This window comes from Tauraco erythrolophus, chromosome 17, assembly GCF_009769465.1.
Source record: "Tauraco erythrolophus isolate bTauEry1 chromosome 17, bTauEry1.pri, whole genome shotgun sequence".
In the NCBI taxonomy this organism is placed as follows: Eukaryota; Metazoa; Chordata; class Aves; order Musophagiformes; family Musophagidae; genus Tauraco; species Tauraco erythrolophus.
The window spans coordinates 13,455,974-13,481,232 of NC_141481.1; the positions used below are offsets into that span (position 1 = coordinate 13,455,974).

General features: G+C 50.7%; 1 protein-coding gene across 1 annotated transcript in view; it reads left to right on the top strand.

Annotated features, from left to right (window-relative positions):
* LMF1 (lipase maturation factor 1) overlaps positions 1-25,259 on the top strand; it is a 200,564-nt gene that overhangs the window by 120,261 nt on the left and 55,044 nt on the right. The window contains exon 7 of the mRNA XM_086622494.1: positions 16,249-16,416. Within this exon, the coding sequence (XP_086478620.1) occupies positions 16,249-16,416 (168 nt within the window). The remainder of the gene's footprint in view (positions 1-16,248; positions 16,417-25,259) is intronic.

A 25,259-nucleotide genomic window follows, 5' to 3' on the forward strand; every position in this document is an offset into this window, starting at 1 on the left:
TTTTTTCTGCAAACACATTTGGGATGAGCAAACGGGACAGCTCTGAGCTCACTCTCACCTTCTTGTTTGCTCTTTCTTGGCAGGAGGATGCTCAGGACTGGGCTTAGACGGTTGGAATAATCCGTGAATTATTGGCAAAAATTGTGGCACGTTGTCTGTTATGGGCAGCAGCTCTGTGTAACGGAGCTGCGTGGCTTTCCTCAGCGTTGCAAATCCAAATTATTTAAATCCTTGGGTAGGCAGAGACGTTCGCTGGGGTGGCCTCATCCCAACGTTGCTCTTTTGCTCTTCGGATTTCTTGCGGACGGTCGCGTTTGCTTTATTTTGTCCTTGATTTAAGTACAGCTGGAAAGGCAGCTTAGGCTGTATTTAATAACTAGTCCTTCAACACAGAGAGGTGCAGAAAGTAATTTGTCCCCTTGCCAAGCGCCAGAAAGAATGGGCATTTTGTTCCTCGCTTCACGGTGATTTTACCTGGGCGTATTATGGAAAGAGAGAAAGACTTGTGCTACTGTTACCCCGCGCGCCGTGTTGATTTATTGAAATTGGAGCCCGCAAGTGTGAGTCGCGAGGTATGTTCTGACATGGAATTTCTAGGAGAAATATACAATTGGCCTGGTTATTATTTTTTTCCCTCCTCCGTTCGCTTGGGCGTGTTTCCAGCTTTTGCGCTGAAGAACAAGACTTTAAATTAGTCTTGAGTTTTAACACAACGCAGCTTTGCCTTCGTGTTCCCAACGTTTTGTTCTGAAGCGTTTGAGCTTGTGTTCCGGTTTCATCTCCGGCTCACCTGCTCTGAAACGGGTCGTTTCTTCTCTTTTTTTTGTTGGAGTGGTCGTTTTTTCTTTCTTTTTTTTCTGTTTTCAGAGGAATGAATTAAAAAGAGGCTGCAGACCATTGTCCTGCAGGGCTGAAACTATGACCTCGCTGTGATTTAAATGTCATCATCCCCCTTCCCTGTGCATCTCCACGGACTCCGGTTGCCTTTGCCGGTGTGAACGTCCAGGCAACCCATTGTCTTGGAGCTCCTGATGGAGCCAAACCCCTCCTGGACGCAGGATTTGCCTGTTTCTGGCCGACACGTGCGGCCCAGGAGATGCCACGCTCTGCCTCGGAGCAGGCGGGAGGAAGAGGAGGAGCCGGGCTGGGCTAAAAACGGGTTTTATCAGATTATTGAGTAGGAGCCAGCTGCTCGCAGCAGAGCAGAGCAGTAGAGGTTGTGCAGGAGCTCAGACATCACCTGATGTCACCAGGGTGACATCTGTCACCAGGGTCCCAGCCCTGCTCACACGTGGCCTCGGTGAGCCGGGGACACAACGGAGAATTTTCTCTTATTTAGGCAATTCTTTGGTCGTCGTAGAAGCTTTGGGTGCTGGCGTTGCAGCCGGTGCTCTATATGGCCATTTTACTTCCAAGATTAATGGTGAAACGGGATGTAACAGAGCTTTATCTGTTGTTTAAGTAAAAGCAGATGTGAAGGGCAGGAGGAGGGTTTGTTGGGTGAGACGGTGTAGCTGGTCTTTTTTGTAGGGCTTCGTTTTGATTGATGTGCTCATGTTTATAGTTAAGTATCTGCTTCCAGAAGCTGATAGAGATGTTAGAAATGTAGTGGGATGAAAACACAGGGATTAGAAATGACCTCTTTGTCACAGGTAACGAGGTCCAGGGAAGGCGCTGGGGCCAGGTTCAGCCAAAGCAGCGAAGGAGTTACTGCTCCGCGTCGGACGGGTGCTCTCGCTTGCTGGGAGGAGAAACTCCTCCTCGTACGTAACGTTCCCGGAGGAGGTTTTGCTTGGATATTACAGTTTCACTGGGGCATACGAGGGTCGAACCCCCTGGTATCTCAGTACGGCCTCATAAGGCGCGGGGAGCGTTGGCGATGGAAAAGTTGACGCAGATGAGAAAACCACAGGGAAGGAGTTGTTTGGAGCCATGGCCCTGTATTATCCATGTCTGGGATCTGTAAAGAGTAAATTCCCTGATAGCAGCTCTAGTTAATTTATTCCTTCTTAAACTGTTTTAAAAGATATGAAGAAATCCTTCTATCAATTAATATTGCCAGCGTTCATATTATTTCTTTCACATTTCATTATTTTTAGAGCAAGAAATTCAAGATGAGTATCTTGTACTGATTCTTCCGGATATATTTTTATCTCCTTATTGGATATCCAGACTGCTTCTCCTCCAGTTTTAAATTATCTACTGGGCAGGTCTTAACTGAGATCAGAGCCTTTCGCTATAACTCTGCGACCCGGCGGGGTTACGTTGCGAACGAGTCTTGAATCTGTTCCCATTAACAAATTCTCGACAAATGAACTCAGGATTTGAGCATTGCAGTGCTTGAATTTTCTCTGTACTTCACTATTAGAGGGTTTCTGTTAATTATTGTCCCATGTGGTTATTAACAGTGTCTGTGATCATCCAGTTAAAGCAGTTCCATGGGGTGGTGTTGCTCCATGGAAAACGTACCTGCCTCTTGCCATGTGTAGTAACTCACCAGAACACTTCAGCACGTGCTTGCTTTGAGACTGGGAGCCGTCGTTTGCCAACGGGTCTGGCCCAGCGCGGTGGCGGTGGCCTGGCAAAGGGTGATGGTTGGTGCTTTGGGGTGGTAAGAGGCGATTTTGATGAGCAGATGTAGGGTGGAGAGCTGGAACTGCTGGTTCCAGCCGTTCCTCAGCGTGGCTCCTCTGCGGTCCTCCCGCTCTCCTCTCCTCCCGTTTGATCAACGGCAAACGCCGCCGTCCCTCTCCGGTGAAAGATCGGCTCCCAAGTAATGATGTCCAGCTGTCCTGACAAAACGTGATTGCTCATCAGTTCAGTTGATGACTTAATCTGGGGCTGATTAGCATCTTGGAGACTGTCCAGGCGATCAAAAATTATGCGTAATTTTGCTGCGGGCCACGGTTTATTTAACGTTTTAGCATCCTCCCGGCTCTTGCGTTGCGGCTCATGTTGTGATGCATGTTTGCTCTCCATGAGGCTTGGTTTTGGGGAGGAAGGGTGCGCTGGAGCCGGGCTCCTGCCGTAGGGAGGAGGGTGTGAGCTGGAACACCTCGGCTTTGTGTCACCGGGTGGTGGCTGTAGGGGACGTGTTGATGGCCAGGGCATTGCCCGGCGAGGTGTGGACTTCACTGGGCAGAGGTGCAGAGCATCCCACACTCGCCCTGGGGCATCGCTCCCAGCAGAAGCTCGCTGTGCCCTTGGGGTGCTGATAAACCCATAGGAGCTATAAGAATCCTCTCCTTCCTCCCCAAAAAACTGCTTCTTTAAGCAACTGAATGCATTTTATGTTTCTTCTTGCACCCCAACAAGACCTTTTGCTGCCGGGGGCAGTTCAGGGACCAGGCCGGAGGATGAGGAGTGGGGGGAGAGACACGGGGACAACTTCTGGTGGGACGTCGCTGCAGAGCCAGCCCGGCTCCTGCCCGGCAAGGGTTAAAGCTGGAGCAGGGACTGCTGGAAGAGTTCAGTTGTTTCGCATTAGAGCGGACGGCCCTGGCTGCCTTCCGTGCTCGGGGATCTGGGAGCCGGGGGCCGAGTCCCCAGTGTTAAGTCTGCGTAACCGATGCCGTACCACTGGCACCAGCCTTGACCACAAGTGGCCGTTAAAATAAACATCCCCGGGCTTAACTGACAGGCGGGCTCAAGGAGAAACAGCCCTGCATGACGGGGAATATTAAATACCCGCCGAGAACCTAACTTCATCAGACAAACACCTCCCCCCCCCAGCCCTCGCCACCGCCAGCGCCGCCGCCCCGGCATCGCCCGGCCCCGCGGCATCAATGGGCACAGTGTTCGGGGCAGGCGCGTGCTGCTCCCGGGGGGTGACGGGCTGGTGGTGGGGGGGGGATGCAAGAAATCCAGCCCCGAAACCCACCCCGGGTAAACGCGGTGGACAGGGACCCGCCGGTACGGGCACCGTGGCACCGGGCGGGGAGGCAGAGCCGGAGGACGCGGGAGCTGCCGGTCCTTGGTCAGTTGGGCTCGGAGCTCCTGCTCCGGGATGTTGTTTGGCGTTGGGAAAGGAGGTAAAAAGGCTTTATTAAAAATGAGACGTTTGGCTTAGGTCGGCAGTCTTATTTATAACGATGATTTGCAAACTCTCCAGCTCGGGACAAGTGTGAGGGCAGCATTATGTCCACGGGGATAGCGGAGCGACACGTTTATTGGGTGGGATTTATTTGTCTGGAGGATCTATTTATTTATTTCTAGAAAAGCAGAGAAACGAGCCACGCTTACAAAAGGAGCGAGGCACTTACGCAAGCGCGATGCTTGCCGGACCCGGGGGCAAAAGGATTGGAACGCCCGGATGTGCGTTGGTGGTGTTGGTGGGAGATGCATCCCAAGGTCTCTCGCGCTTAGCGAGCGACTCCAGCACGTGCTGCTTAAAATCTGTCATGGTTTTGGGCTGGAAGGTAAACCCACCGGAGTTACTAAGTGTACTGTAGAACTTTCCATTCCTAAATTGTCCTTAAAAATATAGGTAATTATTATTTTTACCCAAGGATGGCCTTGGGCAGGACGAGGACGTTTATAACAAGCGCAGTTTTGTATCCAGCCATCCAAAGGTGCCCAAGCCTCTTTCCTGGCATTAGCAGAATTTAATATTTCTATTAAATATCTATGTCACCGTGCGTGTTACTTCCCAGCAAATTGGCATGTCTTTGTAAGAAATCACTATTTTAACCCTTTAATTAAAAAAAAAGAAAAAGTTCTTCCCATGATTTCCAGACGAGAAGATGCAGTGCCTGGTTAAATGGCCGTAGAGGTGCGACTCCCTGGCGTGAGAGCGCTCGATCGGCTGCCGGATTCATCCCACTGTTGGAAGAGTTTGTGCGTCGGCTCCTCGTGGCAAGGACTTTCCTGGTGAATTGTTTTCCTTGTCCAAAATTCCTCCAGCCTATGTCCTTTGGTACTAGGGGAAAGATTCAAACAGAAGTAAGCTCTGCTAAGCTTTTGGCCACGTCTTTGGGACAGTACCGGGTTTTTCCTGCTTCCATGTTGGTGCAGGGGCGAAGGGCCAACGCAGGAGGTGATGGTGACGCTCGCTGCCTTCCTCACTGCTCTGCTTTGGCAGATTTTTATTTCTTTTTTTTTTTTTTTTTTTCCGGAGGAAAAAAGGAGAATTTTTATTCCATCCTACTCCATAAGTGCTCTTAGGTGAAGAGGAGATTCCAGCCTGAATTCTCCTGAATGGGCCACAGCGTGTGCTGCGGGGCTGGTGCCTTTGGTGGAGCAGCCTCAGCGTGGGCATCGCTGAGTACCCCGTGGAAGGGATGAGTAATTTCTGTGCCCCTTTAAAAGGCCGTTTTGACCAAGTATTGCAGAGAAATCTTTTTGCCTGCTTGCGGCGTATCCAGGAGCTGTGCTACTTCAGCTGTAGAGAAATAGGTAAAATTGTAAAATACTGTGGACTGGGATGGGTTATCCTGGTGTTTATATCAGCATAGTTTCTGTAGGACAAAGGGAATAAGAGATACCACGTGTTATGTTATCTGCATATTTGACTTGGATTGAATTGGCATAACCATTTTGGATTTAAAAAAAATATTACATCTTCATTATAACCACGCAGGACCTGTCAGTAAATTGGAAAATGTATGTGGCAGGGTTGTCGGACGTTACTGCTGACAAGGGGGCTGGAAGAATACGTGGAACGAGATGAGAACATGTGTTAGAAATCTCTGTGTCGGTGTCTTAAGGCAAAGAGGTGAGATCTGCAGGAGGATAGATGTCTTCTGTCTCCTCCAGGAGGTACTTGGGTGGTGTTCTCAGTGCAGAAGGGTAGAGTAGCTCCATACCCTGGGCTTTCCCAAATCCCAAGGACCTTTCTTTTTCATCGTGTCCTTAATGACCAGATAATAAAGAAATAAGAGTTTATTTATCTGGTTTCTTCCTTGGCCCAATGACTAGAGAGCATGGAGGAGCAGACTTCACCGACGTTACCCACCCCAGAGCCTTGCCCAGGGCTTCTCAAAGGCCGGGTGCTGGGACTCTTAGAATCATAGAATCACAGAATGGTTTGGGTTGGAAGGGACCTTAAAGATCATCTAGTTCCAACCCCGCTGCCATGGGCAGAGAAATCCTCCACTACACCAGGCTGCCCAAAGCCTCATCCAACCTGGCCTTGAACACTTCCAGGGATGGAGCAGCCACAGCTTCTCTGGGCCTCACCAGTGCCTCACCACCCTCAATGTAAAAAATTTCTTCCTTCTCTTAGGCAAAATGTGTTTCCTTAACAGTGACAACCCATTTTTGCACCCCTCCAACAGACTGAAGAGACAGTTCAGGGTTCGTTGTTGTTTTGGAAGGATGTTTTAAGTTACAGTTAACGATGTTAGAGCGGGATGGGTGGGAGCTGACCGTCTGCTCCTCGTTTTGCCCTTTCCAGCCTTGCAAAAGCACCTGTTCAGTTTGATGGCCTGGGGCTGGATCTTCAACCAAGGTCTCTAAGGTGGTACCCAGGCTGCTTTTTGTCTGAAGTCTCTTGGGAGTGAGGGTTTTCTTGTTTCATTTCGATATGAAAGTTACAATTTACATGATTCTCCTTTTTCTGACTTGGCTCGAAGTCTTCCGAGATGACTCGCAGAGCTAACCAGCACCGGGATGCCTTCCACACCATGCCCTCAGCTCCTTCCACCCCTTGGATGTGTCATTTACAACAACGACCGCTCAAACCAGGGAGTCGGTTGAAATTCCCGCGTTTGAGGCCGTTCGATGTTGAGCGTACTCCATCTCTCAGGCAATCAGAGAGTTAAACGAGGCAGCCCATGACGGTGAGTCCCCCCCCTCCTGCCCCCAGCACTGGGTTTGGCGTGGAGTGCGGTGGCGTTCCAGTTCGGAGAATTCAAATGACCATCCAGGTAGTCAGTTCCTAGTGGCACAATTTACCGTTTGTGAACGGGTTTTATGAAAGATCCTACTGTTGGTCTCAAGTTGTGAAAAAAAAAAATAAAAGAAGAACCCAACTGTAAACGTCCAGGCCACGAAACTGCTTAATCCAAACACGGGCACGAGCCGGGGGCTTTGCTGGCATTCGTCACCCACGAGTTTTGCCCGTGTGTTCCTTGGCTTGGTGCTGAACATCGTATTTATGAGCGCACACCGAAAAAAAAACCCCACCCTTCTGAAGGAGATACGATCCTGGGTTTAGCACTGGGCTTTTAAAAAGGAAAAAAAAAGTGAAGTCATGAGGGCTTTTGGGAGAGCAGCCGTGGTACGTTTTTGGAGTTGGGAATGATAGGTTAGAGCCCAGGGTCCCTGGGTCCACCTGAGCAGGCATCATGGTTGGAAAGATGTTCTTCCACCCTCTCCCTAAAGAAGTGGACTTGTCCTTCAAAGCACATCCCCGAAGAGAGAGAAGGGACCACTCTGCATCACGAGGGTCTTTGGGTGGATGGAAAACAGACACTGGCTGCTTTGGGAATAACGTGCTGTCTGGGGCAGATCCATGGGGATGGAGGGGCCCTACCAGCTTCCTTGTCCCATGGTCTGCATTCAGGGCTTCCCCGCTGCAGGGAACAAAGCCGCAGACAGGAGACCTGGGACAGCTTTTGGTTCATGCATCCTCGTCCCTGTTGTACCCCCAGGTTATGGTCATCCGTTTCCCGTGACAGGCAGCATCCCGGTGCTGCGTCCAGAGCTCCCTGCTCATCTGCTGCATCCAAGGGCTACAGCAAACCAGGGAATAACCTTGGTTAGAAACGGTGAGCCCAGCAAAGCAGCCCTGCGCGACAGTCTTGCTGTGTGGTGTTGACTGAATATCCTTTTGTTTGCACTGCTTTAAAAACACACTCATTATGATGTCATTCCATCAACTAGAGTGTGCCAGGAACTCTGCTGAAAAGGTTAGAAAATCCCAGTTCATTGAAAATTCTGGCAGAAAAATACTGTAGTAAAATGGTCCGGAGAAAACTGTGCAAGTGACAGAGAGGAATCATCAGGGGGATGAACCGAACAGGATTATCAGGGGGTCTTTGAGGTGCCAGAGATCTCAGGGAAACAAACTATGGGTCCCAGGAGGTCCCATCCAGACCTACCTGAGTTAAGGGCTCGATAGATGCTGGTCCTGAGGGTGACCCCGTCCTCTTTGCGATGAAATGTTGATATCCTTTCCTTCAAAACCTTCTATATTCAGGCAGAATGAGGAACTGCATGACCTTCAGTGTTGGAAATGGCAAGCACTGTCATAGAATCATAGAATGGTTTGGGTTGGAAGGGACCTCAAAGACCATCCAGTTCCAACCCCGCTGCCATGGGCAGGGACACCCTCCACTACACCAGGTTGCTCAAAGCCCCATCCAACCTGGCCTTGAACACTTCCAGGGATGGGGCAGCCACAGCTTCTCTGGGCAACCTGTGCCAGTGCCTCACCACCCTCAGTGTAAAAAAATTCTTTCTTATCTCTAATCTAAATCTCCCCTCTTCAGTTTTAAGCCATTGCCCCTTGTCCTATCATTACATACCCTTGTCCAAAGCCCCTCTCCAGCTTTCTTGTAGGCCCTTCAGGTACTGTCATCTCAGTCTGCTTGATGGTGGAGCTTCGGGTACTGCGGTGATGATATGATAAATGCTCCATGTGGTGTTCTGGCTCCGTTTTCTCTCCTCTTGTCTGCGTATTCCCAGGATGCAGCAGCGTGGCTGTTGCCCGTTATCTGATTTGCCAGTTGCTCGTGAGGAGGTACCTGGTGGGAGCTGGCAGATCCATCAACATGCTCGTGTGCCAACGCGATACCTCTGGCCTGCAGGAGAAAAGGCTAAATGAACCCAAAAGTAACGTGTCTTAAAAGAAAATGTGGGATGGCAGAGGCCACATGGACTAAGCAGAGGTATTTTCTAGCTGTCTAGTCTAACGTTTGGTATCATTTTTCTCCAGGATTACGGGGGCTTTCACCTCATAAATTTGTGCCTGTTTGAGGTCGTTAATCTTTCTTTACATGTTGCCTTGCAATTTTAGAGCTTTGCCACCATCTGGGATCACATTTTAAATGGAGTTTCCACTCAGTACGTTCCTTTTCATGAAATTATTTATATAGAGAGAAATATATAATAAATACATCAGGACTGGGTTGTTTTTAAACATTTTCAGTGCTTTCGCAAGGGCTTACCTTGTGTGGAAAAACTTGTCTTCTCTAATAGAGAGCCATAACGGTGACCAATTAAAGGATCACATTTGCAATATGCTCTTAAATGGCAATTTAAAATATTGGTGAGCAACCTGCCTCGTGATCCGCTGGGGAAGGTGAGCTCCGTCGGAGAGTGCCGGGCCACGGAGCGTGTTTCTGTGTCGGAAAACCTTGGAGTAAGAGACGCACCAGGGAAGCATCATCTGATGGCAGCTTGATATCAAACCATGGTGGTTGCTGGAGAATCATAGAATCATAGACTGGTTAGGGCTGGAAGGGACCTTCAAAGGTCATCTAGTCCAACCCCCCTGCAAGGAACAGGGATATCTCCAACTAGATCAGGTTGCTCAGGGCCTTGTCCAACCTGGCCTTGAACGTCTCCAGGGTTGCTGCAGCTTCCTCGGCTCAGCCCCGTTGCTTTTGGGATGGGACCTTCTTGGTTAAGGATGTATTGCTCTTAGTTCATGCTTCCTACAGATATACCTTCCAGCCTGGTCCTCTCCCTGAACCAAACATGACCCATCTCTGGTGCTCTTAATTCACAAACCTTCTCCCCAAAGGCAATAATGACCTGCAGTTGGTTGCACCAGCTTCTTCTGGCCCTACCAGAGCCAAAATGTCTGTTCCAGGCCCCTCTAATTATTTTGAAGGGATTTTGAACAAATAAATAGCCTGAACAGTTCAGTGGTTCCTTGTGTAATTTTAGCTCTAGACCTCTCCAAGAATGTACAGAATAAATAGGTGAATCTGTAGTACATCCACAATTAACTCTATATACAGGGAGCAGCTCGGAGGCACGCTATGGAGGAGTAGTGTCAATAAACAGGTATGCTGTGGGCCGTGGAAATGTGGTCTTTATTATTGGAGAAGGATAGCTCTGACCAGGAGGTAGGGTGCAGTCTGGAAAAGCAAACAGTGCCGCTATAGATCCTTCTGCCCCCACCCAGCCAGTTGGAATTCAAAAATCCATCATTTCAGTGTACCCCCAGTGAAGTACGTCCTCGCTCGCGCTGGTGTAAATCAGGGCTGACTCATCATGAGCAAAGCTTGGCTTTGTAGCTAAATGTCACGGATGTGGCAGGAAGGTCTCACCTACGCTGGTGACTTTGCAAGTGCAACTTTGTGAACAGGGAAAAAAAAAAATCTTCCTCGGGATATTTTGTAATGCCGAGGCATGAAATTGCACAGCAGAATTTTCTCCCGAGACCCTTTCCCCTCCGGCGTCTGTAGCCACATGTGCAACCATCATTCCCCAAGAAACCCAGCGCCCAGACGTGAATCATTTCTCTGATTTTTCATGCTTTTAACTTTTCGTTGCTGAGGCTTCGCGCAGCCGGGAGAAGTAGGGACCTGTTTCAGCTTTGAAAAACCTTAGATGGAGGGACGGCTGCGGAAAGGAGTTAAAAATGAAACAGCAGATTTATATATATAAAAAGTAAAAATATATGTTCTACATCTGAAGTTTATTTAGGTCCTTTGGGAGAGTGGCGCGGCACTACGTCTCTACTAAATTGCCAACGTTTTATGGTCGTGCTGGCACCGAGTCAAACACACATCTCCTTGGCTTGGCTTGCCGTCTTGAAGCAGGCAGATTCCAGTATGTTTTTCTATGAGCTGAATATTACTATTGACTGGACAAGGGAAGCTCTGCCCAGCAAGAACATATAGGTGACTTTTCTTTTTAATAGATCTGTCGAGACTTAACGATTTGGATAGCACGTTACTGAAGAGCCAACCTCCCGTAGCCCACTGGGACGTTAGATCTCTGTGTGTTTTAAGACAGATACAACTTTTTAATAATCATATGAATACCTGGAGAGTTTCAAAGGACCTATTTTTAACTGGTTAGCTGTTGTGTACGCAGTAGCACGCCCGTGGAGCCTGGCACGCATGAACGTACGTATAAAATACACGTGGCACGAGGTGCCGCTGGGATTTACGTAGGAGGCTGAGCAGTTCGCTGCTCAGTTTCCTTTCCGGACCCCCGCCTGCATCCCAGTCTGTGTGCAAAGTCACTGTGGTGTTCATCAATCAAGGTTCTGCACACGGGGAGCACCTACCATGAAGCCTCACCGGCGAGAAAGCGGCGGCTCTCCGTAGTCTCCGCGTTAGGAAGGAGCCGTCGGTTACCGTACAGCACGAGACGGTTGGACTTCAGTCGAGACACGCATCTCCCCACACTTCCCAGCAGCTGCCAGTGACCCACTTTATCTCCTTTCTGCCTGTTGCCTCTTGGTCTTCTGCACGGGGCTGGGACGCTGTTTCTGCTGGGGCTCGGGGGAGCGGAGCTTTGATCTGCAGATGCGTATGGAGGAAGGGTCAAGATCTGAAGCAGAATAGACGGGCAGAGAAACCACCGGTTGGATCACGCTATCAAATTATGCTCTGAGATGGAGAATCCTTTTTAATTTTTGGTCCAAAGTACAGGAGAACTGAGAACTTTGCTTTGAAGCCAAGAAGATGAGTTGATGCCTCAGTGCCTTGGGAAGCTGGAGAGCTGTGCTTTACAGTTCATCCATGCCTTCCACCAGCGCTCAGGAACCATTCAGTGATACCTCTCAGCCTGCTTTTCCAGGCTTCCGCTCTTCCTCACGCTTCTCTCTTTGTGCCAAAGGCTTCCTTGTCTTTTGATTGTTGGAGCCTCTGGTGCCCACAACCTGTTACTGAAGTGTCCGTCGCGCCAAGTTAATCCTAGTTCTTTTGACCAAAGAGTTGCTTCCTCTCATCGTTTGTTCATATTTGCTGTTTGTTTCTTTCTGCTTTTCAAATTTTTCTGCCCTTAAATGCACTCAGATTTGAGTATTTTGGTTAAGTAGGTGCCTTTCAATGAGAGAAAAAATGGTAGTGTCTAGAGCGTGTAGGAGTATTTATGGCTTGCTTCGTTTCCCACCAGGCCAGATTTCTGCCATAGGCACCCAGGGCGATGTTTCGAAAGGCTCTCCTTAGCGTTAACATTGATGCCAAGTACACTTTTGGTTATCTGAATCAATAGATAATCCAAGTTTGCCTCGTACAAACAGGAAGAATAATGGATTTTTTTTGTTCACCTTTTTGAAAAAGACTCGCTCGTAACTTGCTACTGGTTTTTTGAAGGACGCCTTAGGAGTTTGAGCTGTTGGGCTGCTCCGCCGAGCGAGCGGCTACAAGAGAGGCTCCTGAAGCCGTGCCACAGTTTACTGTGGAGCGAAGGAAGATAAAAACCATCATTGCAAAGCAGAAAACTTCCTTGCTATACCTCTGGGCTCCTCCTCGTTTGTGATCTTGAGAGGTCAGGGTCTTCCCTACCCTCCCAGCTCCACGCTCCCACGCTGTGCACTTTCTTGCATGGGAGTTGTGCCGCTCCCGCTGTAAGACAATGGTCCCCAGCCCTGTCCGAGCGGTGGGTTGTTCAAGGACAATGTGGGACTTGTTTTTATGCACACGTGGAAGAGAGCCTGGAGGTTTCCCTGGGCCGAGCTGGGATATCTAACACTGGGATTAAATCCTCGGTCGGGGTTTGTGTAATGCCACACCAGTAAGGAGGCAGAGAGGAGAGACCGTGTGCATTTACAGTCCCAGAGAAGAGCGTTTGCTCTGGTGTATAATAGCCTTCTGTTGGGTTTTAGTAGCCTATAGTTTAGTAAATTAGGAGTCTTCAGGTACTTAGCACTTTAATGGTTCTCACTAAGAACATAATTAAACCATCGACCCCTTAGGGAGAAAAAACAGTTTATTGTGCATATTTTTAGAATCTGTTACCAGCCCTCGTAAAACCTGGTAGATACAAGCCAGAGAACATGCCTTAGCTGGCGACCCAGAATTCATTCCGCAGCCCCCGCCGCGCGTCGCCCCGCGCTCACACGTTACAAATCTGCCCCGTGAATTATGGAATTAATTTTCCCCGATCTGATTTCAAAACGCATTTGCAGCGCGGTTTTTGGTTTGTTTTTTTTTTTTTCCCTCCGGCTGCTGGAGGTGCGAGGGAGGCAGAAGGTTTATTGTATCGCACCTTGTGCTGATACATAAAGCTGGGTTTTGCTAATAGTTTTTTTATTTAAAAACTTTTTATGCTTCACAGAGGTATCTAGAAAAGGGGCTTGCTGGCGACAAGGGCTCTTCTCCGTTCCTCCCGTCTGCCCGGGGCTCGTGGTTTAGTTGCATCTGACTTGGAGCTGCGTTTTTCTGTGTCTGTGTGTCAGGAGTTCGCAGTTCTCAACGCAGGGGACCTCCTGGCTGCCTCCTAGGATGCTTCTCCGTGCAAAGCAGCCACGAAACAAAGCGTAAAGCTCAAAAATCCGCAGCAAAACGAGCCGGCTGAAGTGATCCTGGAATCCCTTTTGCTCCTCCCGGGCTCAGACACCGCCGCCTCCGACACCGCTGTCATGTTTCCATAGGATATGATGACGCTGGGAAAGCACTGGGCATGTTGGGAAAGTTTCCTCTCTAACCCTCGCAATGCTCCTGGGGGTGCTCTCCCCAGGCCCCAGCTGGGTGCTGTGCAGCGGGACCCCCCGGTCGGAGCATCGGGTGCCCCCAGCACCCCCGGGCAGCGATCGACTCCGGTGCAAAAAGAAACGGGAAAGCTTTCCAGCATCTCAGGCGCCTGTGCTCAGCGCCGCAGCGATTCACACGTTGCTCTGGGTCTTTGCTCCTGCCTCAGCACCCCTTCCCGAGTAAACACAGCATCCTCCCCGGGAGCCCTGTGCCGTGCTGCTCCCATGCTCGCAGCATCTGGAAGGCATCGGGAGGAACACACACGCACACATTCCCCCAGCAGCCTTTTAATGAATTTCTGATACGTGCGAATCCCTTCTCTATCGCTCTGTTTTGCTTTACATACTCGAGGTTTACACGCCGGAGGAGCGGCTGCGGCGGTGGGGAGGAAGGGTCCCACACGGACAGTGTCCCCAGAGGCTCCATCGCCAGCGCCGCTCCTACCAAACGCGTTTCTTTCCCTCTGTCCAAACAAAGACGGAGGAGCCGAGTGTTATTCGTGGTGTGGGTGCTGCTGCTTCAGGCTTCCAGTCTGGGTCCTTTGAGTTATCTCACCTGTCGCACCGCATCGCCCGCTGGCACCACGACAGTGCCACTGGTGAGTGGGGGACAGCAGTGCTGTAGCACCGGGGGGCGAATTGTTAACCCGCGCCGGACCCCTGTGCTTCGCTTCCCCTTTTTCCCAATTTCTACTTCAGGATAAGAATCAAGATGCTGCTAAAAAGCACGAACGGCCGCGGATGCGGCTGCCAGCCCGGGCTGCTCCCACGCCTGCCCGTGCCCGGCTGCTACGTGAGTCCAACCCAAGAACTTCCTTCTGCTTCTTGTCCCGCTGCAGCAGGACCAGAGGCAAGAATTTTATTTTTCTTCCCCAGAGCGCAGCAGATTGGGGGGACCATGTCCCGAGTCCCAGCCCAAAGCACCGAGCAGGATGTGCTGGCTGGGCTTGGCCTTGATAGCCGAGGGCATCCGGGGAGCTGGTGATGGAGGGGAAGGGGATGGGGGAATCGGGTGGAACGTTCGATGGTTAAGGATGGTCTGTGCTTTAAAATTATCCATGGCATGCTGCCGTGGGGAAACGGGCAGTGGCTGCATCGTGAGAGGGGGGTGAACGTGAGTGTCACCTTTCTGCAGCTCTGCTGTGTCAGGATTGGGCCCTTACGTGCTGCAGACTGGCCCGTCTTGGGCTGAACACGTAGGGCTGGTACCTCATCCGGGTCAGTTTTGGTTAAAGCACTTAAAAATAAAAAATCACAGAAGCAGCCAAGCAAGCAGCCTGCCTTTTTAGAAGGATAAAAGCGTTTCTCAGCAATTTGGGATCAAGGTAGGGAAAAAAAAAAAAAAATCTCTTGCTGAGCCTCCCTGATGTTCTGGGAATGCTCAAGAGCAGTCCAACAAGGAGATTAACTCGAAACAGGTCCCGTGCGGAGGGGAAGGACCCTCGGTGGCACCCGGGGCTGCTCCCCCTGGGAGGAGGGAGCTCTGACCTCCCACCCTTTGCCGGAGTGGACTTGGCAGAGCTCCTTGACCCCGACACCGCTCCATCCGGCACCGGTGTCCGAGGAAGGAAGGATGCGGTCTCCTGTCCTAAGGGGTTACAGCAGCCTCAAACCCATATAAAGCAACAACTTTATTAATCCCAGCTTTGCTAATAAGGAATTACAATAGTTGTGGGGTTTGGCAGTGGAAGCAGGCTCAGTTGCCACGCAGAGCGCAGTGTTTTTGCTGTTTTGTTTGTATTTTTGATTTAACTACAAATAAATTAAAGATGTGTTGTGTCTCCTTCAATTAAAATTTGCATCTTCATCCTCTTTTTTTTCTTTCTGTCGCAGTTTTAAAACGATGCTAATGAACTTGAGCTTGTCGGGTGCGCGGAGAGAAATTGTTCATTCCTTTCCTTTTGCTCAAATTGCAGCTTTCTAAGGGTGGCAGTTATTAACGGATCAGGATTTGGGTTTGTTTCCTTCGTAAAACGTGCAGCTGTATTGTACTGCATGGGGGATCTCCCAGTGTCAAAATATTTCGGGCTGATAGAAGAATAATATTGTCACAAGGCCAGTATGTAAATACCTTAAACCAATATAGCGTGTTTAGAGGAGTTACACTTTTCCTCTCCCAAATTACAATTTTGGAAAGCAGCTCTACCACTGCATTTATTTCAAATTTAAACATTTTGAAAGAGTATCTCCTAGGTTTTGAAATCTGGTTTCCATTCCTGGCTCTGTTTGACCTACTGTGTGACCCTGAGAAAATCTTTTTCTCAGTTTCTGTGTCTGCTTAGTTGCTCTGATGATCTTCAGCGCTCGTGCAGAGCGGTTTAACATCCGTCGGTGTCGAGCTGTGTGTAACATTGCTGTGTTAAATAATAGTGGTTTTAACTTAAGATGAGTGGGTTTTGGTTATGGTGAAAAAAGAAGAAATTAAAACTCTCGTTTTCGAAGATGTATTGGTTTAAAAATTCCTTGGGTTTGCATGAAAAAAAATCAAATTATTTTCTCTGAAAAGAAATGAGTGCGCAGAGGCAAAGGACGGTTTTCCTGTGAGCAAACCTGGGGAAAGAAACACGGAAAAAGGCCGAGAGCTCTGTAGCTCCCCACGATGATGAGCCTTGGAGGGGGATTGACTCTTTTTCCCTTCCACCTTTCAGACGCAGCCGGTGCCCAACCCCATCGCCTACTTCATGCATCGCTCGCCGTGGTGGTTCCATCAGTTCGAGACCCTGGTCAATCACTTCATCGAGCTGGTGGTGCCCTTCTTTCTCTTCCTGGGACGGCGGATGTGCATCGTACATGGCCTCTTGCAGATCCTCTTCCAGGTGAGATGCTCTTGGCTTTGTTTCCGAAGGGTCCCATCTTCGCCCAGGATGGAGCAGGGGCTGTTCCAAGGGTGGAAATCCGCTCCTGCTGCCTGCATGTGCTGCCTGGCAGCTGCCTGTGGCCGGGGGCTGTGGGGTGGGCTGGGACCAGGATGGCTGAGGTACAGACATGATTCCTCACACCGGCTCCGTCACCTGCAGCGAGGGCGCGGGCGCACGTGGTTCTCCGGAGCCCATCATCTCGGAGCATGCGGAGGAGCTGGCTCAGTGGGCAGGTCAGGAGCGCAGGCTGGAGGGAATCGAGATGATTCCCAGCTTGGAACTGTTGGCTCTCGGGTGGTTCGCGCTGCCGTGGCTGCTCTTAGTGTGTTGCTGGAGGTTTGTTCCCTCCCCACTGGTTTGGTTTCCGTTCGTATGGATGGCAGAGAGATGTCAGCCCAGGACTGGTGCAACGGGTCTGATCCTGCAGCTGCAGACGGCTGGGATGAATACTTGCAATTCTCCAAAAGTTCATTTTTATAGACACTTTTCACTCTGTGAAGGGATTTATTTTTTTTTTCCTACTTAACATCCAAGGGCTGTTCTTTATCTCTGAAAATGTTTGAGTTGTTTTTTTACAACCACCAGATTTACTGAACCTGGGTTCATAGCGAAAATAATTTCTTCAAAAATTAATGGCATTCACGTTCCAGTTGATTTTGTTGGGGTTTTTTGTCCATGAAATAAATAAATCTGTGCAAAAGTCAGAGGACAGAAGCTCCTGCATATATACTTTCCTAGAGCACATCTAATTTCTCTCGTCTCTGCCCTGGCATGATTCATTCATACTCAGTAGCTGTTACTGCTTCCTGTAAATACGTGTGATGATTAAACTGGAGAACAGCTCATAAACTCTATTGGTGAGCCACAAAAACGCCGATCAGGTTTTAAAGGGCTGGAATAAAAGTGAGTTGTGCGGGGTTTGTGCCCTGGTGGGGACGCTCGCTCCTTCTCCTGCTTCCGAAACGCGTCCCGTTGTGTCTGGGTACCGCCGAACGCGCAGCCTGTACCTCCGCTCGCTCGGCACACCGTTTGGCGTCGGGTTTGGGTTTGTTGGGACAGATCTGCTGAGGCAGCTGGAGGTCCTGGTGGCGAGGCAGGAGAGGTCTGACCCGCAGAGGTCTCGAGGTGTTGCTCCACGAGGTGCCGCTTGTGTTTGTGATGGCAACAGGGCGGTGTGCCGGAGGTTTTCGGTGTCGCTGGGAGGATTGTATTCAGCCTAACCCTAAAAAAACAGCTCTTTTGTCCCATGGACAAAGCAAAACATCCCATCCCTGTTGGCTGCTCGTTGCAGAAGCAGACGGATGTCGGGACGCGGTGGCGATCGGATTAGCGAGGAGGAACGGCGAGTAGAAATACTGCTGTGTGTAAGGAAGCGCAGGGAGGATGGCGATGGCTCTTTCTAAGGTGAGTGGAGCCAGAAAGGAGCAGAACACACCAGGGTGAGCAGCCTGTCGGAAAACAAACCACGTTGCCAGATTCCAGGCTTTGGCACGGCTGCCGCATCTCGGAGCAGAGCTGTCGCGTTCCGCTCGCTCCCGCGTCGGCAGAAAAGCAACAGCGGCGGGGGCCGCGATGGCGATGCTTTGTCTTCACATCTCTGCCAGAAGAAGCTTCCATGGCCAAAAAGCCTCACCAGGCGCTCCTCTGTGAGCACCTCCACTGGGTGGGCACCCATGGGTGCTGCACCCCGAGCCCCGGGCAGGGCTCTCCATCCGGCCCGTGCCTCTGGCACCCTCACGGCTCCTCCAAGGGCCCCTAACGAGGAGCACGACTGGTTTTGTGTGCTGGGAGACTTCAGACGGAGCCAGTGGGATCCGAAAAAGCCAACTACATACAATAAAGGCTCGTAATGACATATTGTAAATGCATCTGACCGCCCTTTAATTGGTGCTTTATTGATAGTTGGCAATTACCAACTTATTTCTATCGTGAGGGGAGTCTGCAAAGGAAAAAAGAGTCCCAGTGTAAAATGCAGCTCTGGTGCATTTATAGCAGTTCAACAAAAACCTGTTTATTTAATATTTACTGCCCTTTTCTTCATTCAGAATGACTTTTATTGACAATACTTCTGCTCTGCAAAGGAAGCAGTAAAGTTTAATGTTGATACACCACTTAATTCTGCTTTTCAAGATTTGAATTGACATTACATGCAAGTTTTATTGGACATTTTATAATTGTTATTGGAGTCATGGTGGCTAGGTTGAGTAAGTGTATTTTTCCAGATTCCAACTGGCCTGGAGAATATTGCTTTGTCAAGAACCCAAAAAAAGTCGTGCTTTAAAGCAAAAAAGTCTTTTTCTTTTTTTTTTTTCCCTAAGTGTGAACTTACTCTTCTTGCCTCGTTCACATTTGTAAGGAAAAAGGCTTAGCGAGCGTGGAAACGTCAGAGGGGAGGGGCTCGGCAGCCCGCCGGCTCGGTGGGGTGTGCCAGGAGGATGGATGTCTGTCCCTCACCGGCTTCCCGCGGGGTTGTGCCGTAGGCAGAGTGTGCCAGTCCCCCTGTGCCGGACCATCCCGGACCACCTACCGTGCGGGAGCTGTGGGTGATGACGGCTGAAACACGCACTGCGTAGGCACGTCCCTGCGCCGTCCCCTCCCCGTGCTCGCCCACCCACCCATGTCCTCACAAGACCCAAGGTGGGGAACCCCCACCGTTTTGGTGCTTCGTGATCTCTGTTTGGGGTCTGCAGGCTCTGGTACGAGTCCCCGTAGCTTGAGCTTCCAGAAATCTCCTCCTTGGGCTGCTTTTTGGTCTCGCACGAGTCGAAGAGTCTTCCTTACTGCGAGTCTCTTGATATAAATAGTCTTTGGTTAAAAAAAAAAATAATCAAGGAGCGTGTTGAACACTGGCCAGTTCCCATTAGAAAAAAATCCTTATTTTTTGTCGCTAACCACCAGATTGAGGAGGGCTTTGTGCGTTACAGCTGTGGGTGTAGTTTTTGCAGGACATCTGCACACGGAGAGGTTCTCGATCAGATTGTGGCGCCCAGAGCACGTTTCCCAGGATCAAAGGTGCGTGGAGAGAAAACGTCATCCGAGGTTTTACAGTAAGAGCGAGTGCACGTCCTCTGCGCCGGTGACGCCGTGCTTCCGAGAGAGAGGTTCAAATGGGCTGCACTGACCTTGTCCTTAACTGCTGCGAGGCTACTGTTTGCGCTCAAGAGCTGGCCATGGAGGGGAAGCTCTGGGATGTGGCTCCTCCAAGGTTGAGGAGCCTTTTTCAGCCGTACCGGTGCAGCCAACAGGCAGGATTCGTCTTCAGCAGGACTAATCAGTTTGACTGTGCCCATCGCGCTGCCTCCCATCACACGTGTCCCAGGAGTGAAGACTCCCAAACTCCCATCTGCCCAGGTTAACATCACCCCATGAGGCGTTTTTCTTCCTTTAGTATCTACTGGGATTCAAACCCCCTGAGTTTCTGAGACCCAAAGTAGAGCATCAACCCATCCCTCCTGCAAAGGAACCTGCTCAAAAGAATTCGTGAAAGAATTATCATAGAATCATAGAATCACAGAATGGTTTGGGTTGGAAGGGACCTCAAAGATCGTCTAGTTCCAACCCCCCTGCCATGGGCAGGGACACCCTCCACTACACCAGGTTGCTCAAAGCCTCATCCAACCTGGCCTTGAACAATTCCAGGGGCAGCCACAGCTTCTCTGGGCAACCTGTGCCAGTGCCTCACCGCCCTCAAAGCGAAGAATTTCTTCCTTAGATCTAATCTAAATCCCCCCTCTTTCAGCTTAAAGCCATTTCCCCTTGTCTTATCACTACATGCCCTTGTAAAAAGCCCCTCTCCAGCTTTCTTGTAGGCCCCTTTTAGGTACTGGAAGGCTGCTGGAAGGTCTCCCTGGAGCCTTCTCTTCTCCAGGCTGAACAGCCCCAACTCTCTCAGCCTGTCTGCATAGTAGAGGTGCTCCAGCCCTCGTATCGTCTCCATGGCCTCCTCTGGACCCACTCCAACAGCTCCGTGTTCTTCTTGTGTTGAGGACCCCAGAGCTGAACACAGCACTGCACAGAGGTCTCATGAGAGCAGAGTAGAGTAGCAGAATCCCCCCCTCGACCTGCTGCCCACAATTAGCAATTGATGGTGGCAAAGCCTCCCTGTTAGGCTGGCTATGCTGAGGGCATCCTTTTGCATTGAGAAGGAAATCTTAGATGAAGGGCAGCCAATTATAGAGGATCTCCAAGGTAAATATGCAGCATTGTTTCAAAAAAACATTCTTTCTAGCATTTACGGTACGTCGAAATCCAAATCTAAACCAGAAATTAAACTAAATGGACATTTAACTTTTCAGCATCGTTAGGGATTTATTGTAAGCAGGTGCCAGACTTGACGTGCAGAGCAACAGTGCTGCAGATTGTCTCTGCCAGGAATAAAGCTGGAGGAGAGACTTGTAACTCCGCTCCTTCCCTGCTCAGCTCCACACTCCAGCCCTGTAAAACCAGGCTGGTGGGAAACGGCCGGTCTGAGCCACAGAAACCTCCAAATAAGCCTGAGGTGGAGTTTGCCCTTTGCTTATATATGACCAAGAGCCCTTAGAGTGTTTGAGAGTTTGCTAAATACTCAAAACTTTTTGCTGCCGTTTATTATTGTCCTTCCTGGGGACTATAGGTGCATTTTTCAGCTGCTGTGTAGAGGCAGGACCTCATTCACCTGGGATGCTCGTGCCTGGAGCGGGACATGTGCATCCCCTCATTGGGTTTAAACTTCCATTGCTGAGGCTGGTGTTTTGGACACCTTCTCTAATTGGTAAGGATGGAGTTGTTCTCTGGATGGTGGCTATGGAATGGGATGTTCACTTAATGGGCTGGAAATCCAGCTGCAGTTGGTCCCAGCAGCCAGTGTTTTACGAATCGCTTTGATGAATGATTCTTTCGTTTTGAGTCTGATGGTTCCAGTTGCCTGATTTCGTAGTAGCGTTGGGGTCTGAGCCTCCCCAAAATATACCTGTAGACCTGTAGATCTGAAGAACCCCGAAGTTCAGGAGAAATCAAGTCCAAAATGCGGTAGTTAGTATCTGAGGGGTGGAAGAAGAAGTCTTAGGGACCGCAGGTGAGGTCTGGACCCTTCTGTAGAAGCACCAAGCCAGAGCCTGCCCGTGCTCCAAGGAGCTCATGGTTTTAAGGGGTGGGAGGATGGAAGTGCTGCCTGGGGAAGGCGAGTCCTTTCCCTGCCCGCAGGTCAGTGGCCCAGGACCCCTTCCCACCACAGCACCCACGCGTCCATCCGCTGCGCACACGTAGTCACCTTCGTGCACCCGTGGGTCCGTCCCTGCCCTCAGCCACCCACGGCTGGAGCGAGCCGAGTGCCAGCATCCCCGTGTGAAACCGGAGAGGGCGCAAACCCCCAGCCCGGCTGCTCCGCCGGTGTTTCGCTGTTTTTGGGAGCTGGCTCCTAAAATCCTGAAGCTGCATGTTTTTCAGCGCAGCTTACACCAGCGAACGTATTTCTTGGCTCCACAAGCCAGGCAGTAAAATTAAACCACTTGGCAAACGACTTGATGAGGGGAAGCAAGAGGAAAGCCAAAAAGCCAGGAAAAAGCCAGAAAAAAGCCACCTTGCCCCTCCAAACTGGCAGGTAGTGCTGGGAGGTTTCTTACAGCCAGGGGGTGGCTTTGGCTGTGCCAGATGGGAAGGAGCTTCGGTATCGCAAAGATAAAATCCCAAAATTAAAATCCATAAATAGTAAATGGGAGGTATAAAGGTGGCAGTGTTGGAAAGGCAGGGTCATTCCTTTGCTCCCACGGTGCTGTTGTGGGTCATAGTCATATAGGCATGATGCAGGAAGAGTTTTAAGCCTTCAAATCCCTTTGGATTTGAATGAATTTGGGGAGCCTGACTCCGTTCCACGGCCCCCAAAAAATCCCAGCACGTCCTTCTGCGTGGAGCATCCTCTGTGCAGCCCTGTGGCTGGGGAGCTCCCGGAGTGGGGAGCATCCCACCGGCCCCCGGCATCGAGCTCCCGGAGCGGGGGAGCATCCCACCAGCTCCCAGCATCCCACCTCAGGACAGAAGCTCCCCGGAGGAGCCAGAGCAGCGAAGCCCTGGGGTTCCCAGTTCTCCCCCGCCACCGGTCCTCCTCCTGCGGGGCTCTGGCAGTGGGCTGAGATTCGGGCTGTCCCGGGATGCTTTTCAGCAGGAGCCGTGTCTAAAGCCGAGGGATGACAATGCCAAGAGCGAAGCTGAATTCCAGCCTCGCGGAAGGGAAGGAGAAAACCTCGGCAGCCAGAACCCCCCCAGCTCCGAGCGCTGGCCAGGAAAGCTCCCGAGGCAGCTCTCGGGGTCCGGCCAAGGAGCCGTGCGGGAGCGGAGAGCGCAGCAGCTTTACGAGCTGGTGGAGGGCTTGGAGGGGGGGACCCGCTGAGAGGGAGCCCCCGGGGTGGGGGAACTGCAGCAGGAACCTCCTGCAGCGAAAACTTCCGGCTCTTTTCCCTCGGAAAATGAGCTCTGAGCACCCACCTTGCCCAGGCGGGCACCACGCTGGAGACACGCAGCCCCTGGGAGCCAGGAACACCGAGGGCAGTGGGCAGCAAAGTCATTTTCCTCCTCTTTTTTCTACTTTTAAGCAGAAAACGGTTGTTGAATAGATAGATATTTTCTGCCCTTTTTACCCCTCATCTTGGACAAACCCCAACATCCTAAAAAATTTGATGGAAACAGTCATTTCCCTCTAGTTGATCCTTTTCCCATCACCTCTCCAAAGCCGTGCACGGGAGGCGAAGTGGGGGTTTTCCCCGCTCCCCTTTCTTTTGGGATGGGAGGACCGAGCCCCCCCCGCTGCCGCCCGTGCCATGCCACGGGACGTTGGCGGGATGAGCTGCCCTTCCAGCCACACACGCGCAAATTAAATCATGCTGCTGCGGTGCCACAGCTGCAACGGATTGTGGTGCTGACTTCAGAGGTAGCAGAGGTCAGGGCAGCGGCCCAGAGAGAAGGAACAAAAATTAAACAGCTCTCCCCGCTTCCCTGCGGAAAGGGCCTGAATCCAGTGTTTGTTTTCACTTGTCAGATAGGAGCTCGGGTTTGGGCTTTTCCTTAGGCTGGTGTAAATCAGATGCGTCTCCAGGAGGATTATCAGGGTTGCGTGAGTCCCAGGCTTATGGCAGAGGAATGGAGCCCTTCGTTTGGGCTTTAGTTATGCACCTATAGGATGTTTAGGCATATAGACCTCCCTATAGGGGGGCTCCAGGAAAGCTGGAGAGGGGCTTTGGACAAGGGCGTGTAGTGACAGGACAAGGGGCAATGGCTTTGAACTGAAAGAGGGGAGATTTAGATTGGATATAAGGAAGAAATTCTTCCCTCTGAGGGTGGTGAGGCACTGGCACAGGTTGCCCAGAGAAGTTGTGGCTGCCCCATCCCTGGCAGTGTTCCAGGCCAGGTTGGATGGGGCTTTGAGTGACCTGGTGTAGTGGAGGGTGTCCCTGCCCATGGCAGGGAGGTTGGAACTGGATAGGACAAGGGGTAATGGTTTTAAAATAGAGGGAGGTAGATTCAGATTGGATATTAGGAAAAAAATTTTCACCATGAGAGTTGTAGAACACTGGAACAGGTTGCCCAGAGAGGTGGTGGATGCTCCATCCCTGGAGACGTTCAAGGCCAGGTTGGACAAGGCCCTGAGCAACCTGATCTAGTTGGAGATATCCCTGTTCCTTGCAGGGGGTTTGGACTAGATGACCTTTGAAGGTCCCTTCCAGCCCTAACCATTCTATGATTCTATGATCTTTGAGGTCCCCTCCACCCCAAACCATTCTGTGATTTGATGATTTGCACTGCTCAAGTGGCTGTGTGTTGACGCAGAGTCGTGCCGGTACCGTATGAACTCGTTGAGCACGAGAATAAAGCTGCTGCCCGATTTGCCGCAGGAGCCGTCCCAGGGCAGCTGGGAGGCAGGAGCCAGAGAATTTGGGCATCCCTTCTGCACCTCTCCCGTAGGGATCTGCACCCTGAGTACCCTTGAGTACCATAAAAGAGACTGCAGATGTTGTTCCTCCTGGTGATATTCCCAGCTCAGCCTCTGATTTCCCTTGTGGATGCCCCACGAGGTGGGATGGAGGGAGCGTGGTCGCCCTGGCCCAGCACCCCTGGGAGGGTGCCAGCGGGTGGGTGTTCGCTGCTGGGGCTGGGCAGCAGCGCGGCCCTTCCCCTGCAAAAACAAAGAGGAAATTCAGCCTTTGCAAAAGTCCAAATTTTGTTGATTTTGTTGTGGTTCAGAAAGAAACAACAAAGGGAGAACGTCCTGGGAAAATTAACGGCAGAACATGAGTTTGCTGTGAGGGGAGGAACGGTCCGACGGAAAATAGTTTTGCAGCTCAATTGTTTAAAAATCTGCTTTGGACTCGGGTCCGAGCACGGAGGATGCAGGGAGAGCCTTTTAAAAGGTTATTTGGGAACCTTGAAGCGCTGGACTGGGATTACAGATTATCAATCATCAGCACCGCCAGCCCTGCGCACCCGTCGCGGTCCCGCGGGCGAGGGGGGTCCGGGCTCCTCCAGCCCTGGCACTGCTCCAGCTCGGCTTTTCTCCGCAGCAAAACAAAAGGAATGTGAAATCAAAGGAGTTACAGGCTAGATTTTGTGTGACGTTTAAGCCACCTTAAATTAAATACTGAGCTATACACCAAAAAAAAAAAAAAAAAAATTAAAATCTCCAACTTCAGCAGGCAAAACCCAAACTATTGAATGACTCCTATATTTGATTTCACATCCAGCTTGATAATATCTGTTGCGAGGCGAGGCTGCCGTGCCAGACCCGAGAATACCAGTACATACCACCCCAAATCAGTAAATAACGCTGCTCGTAT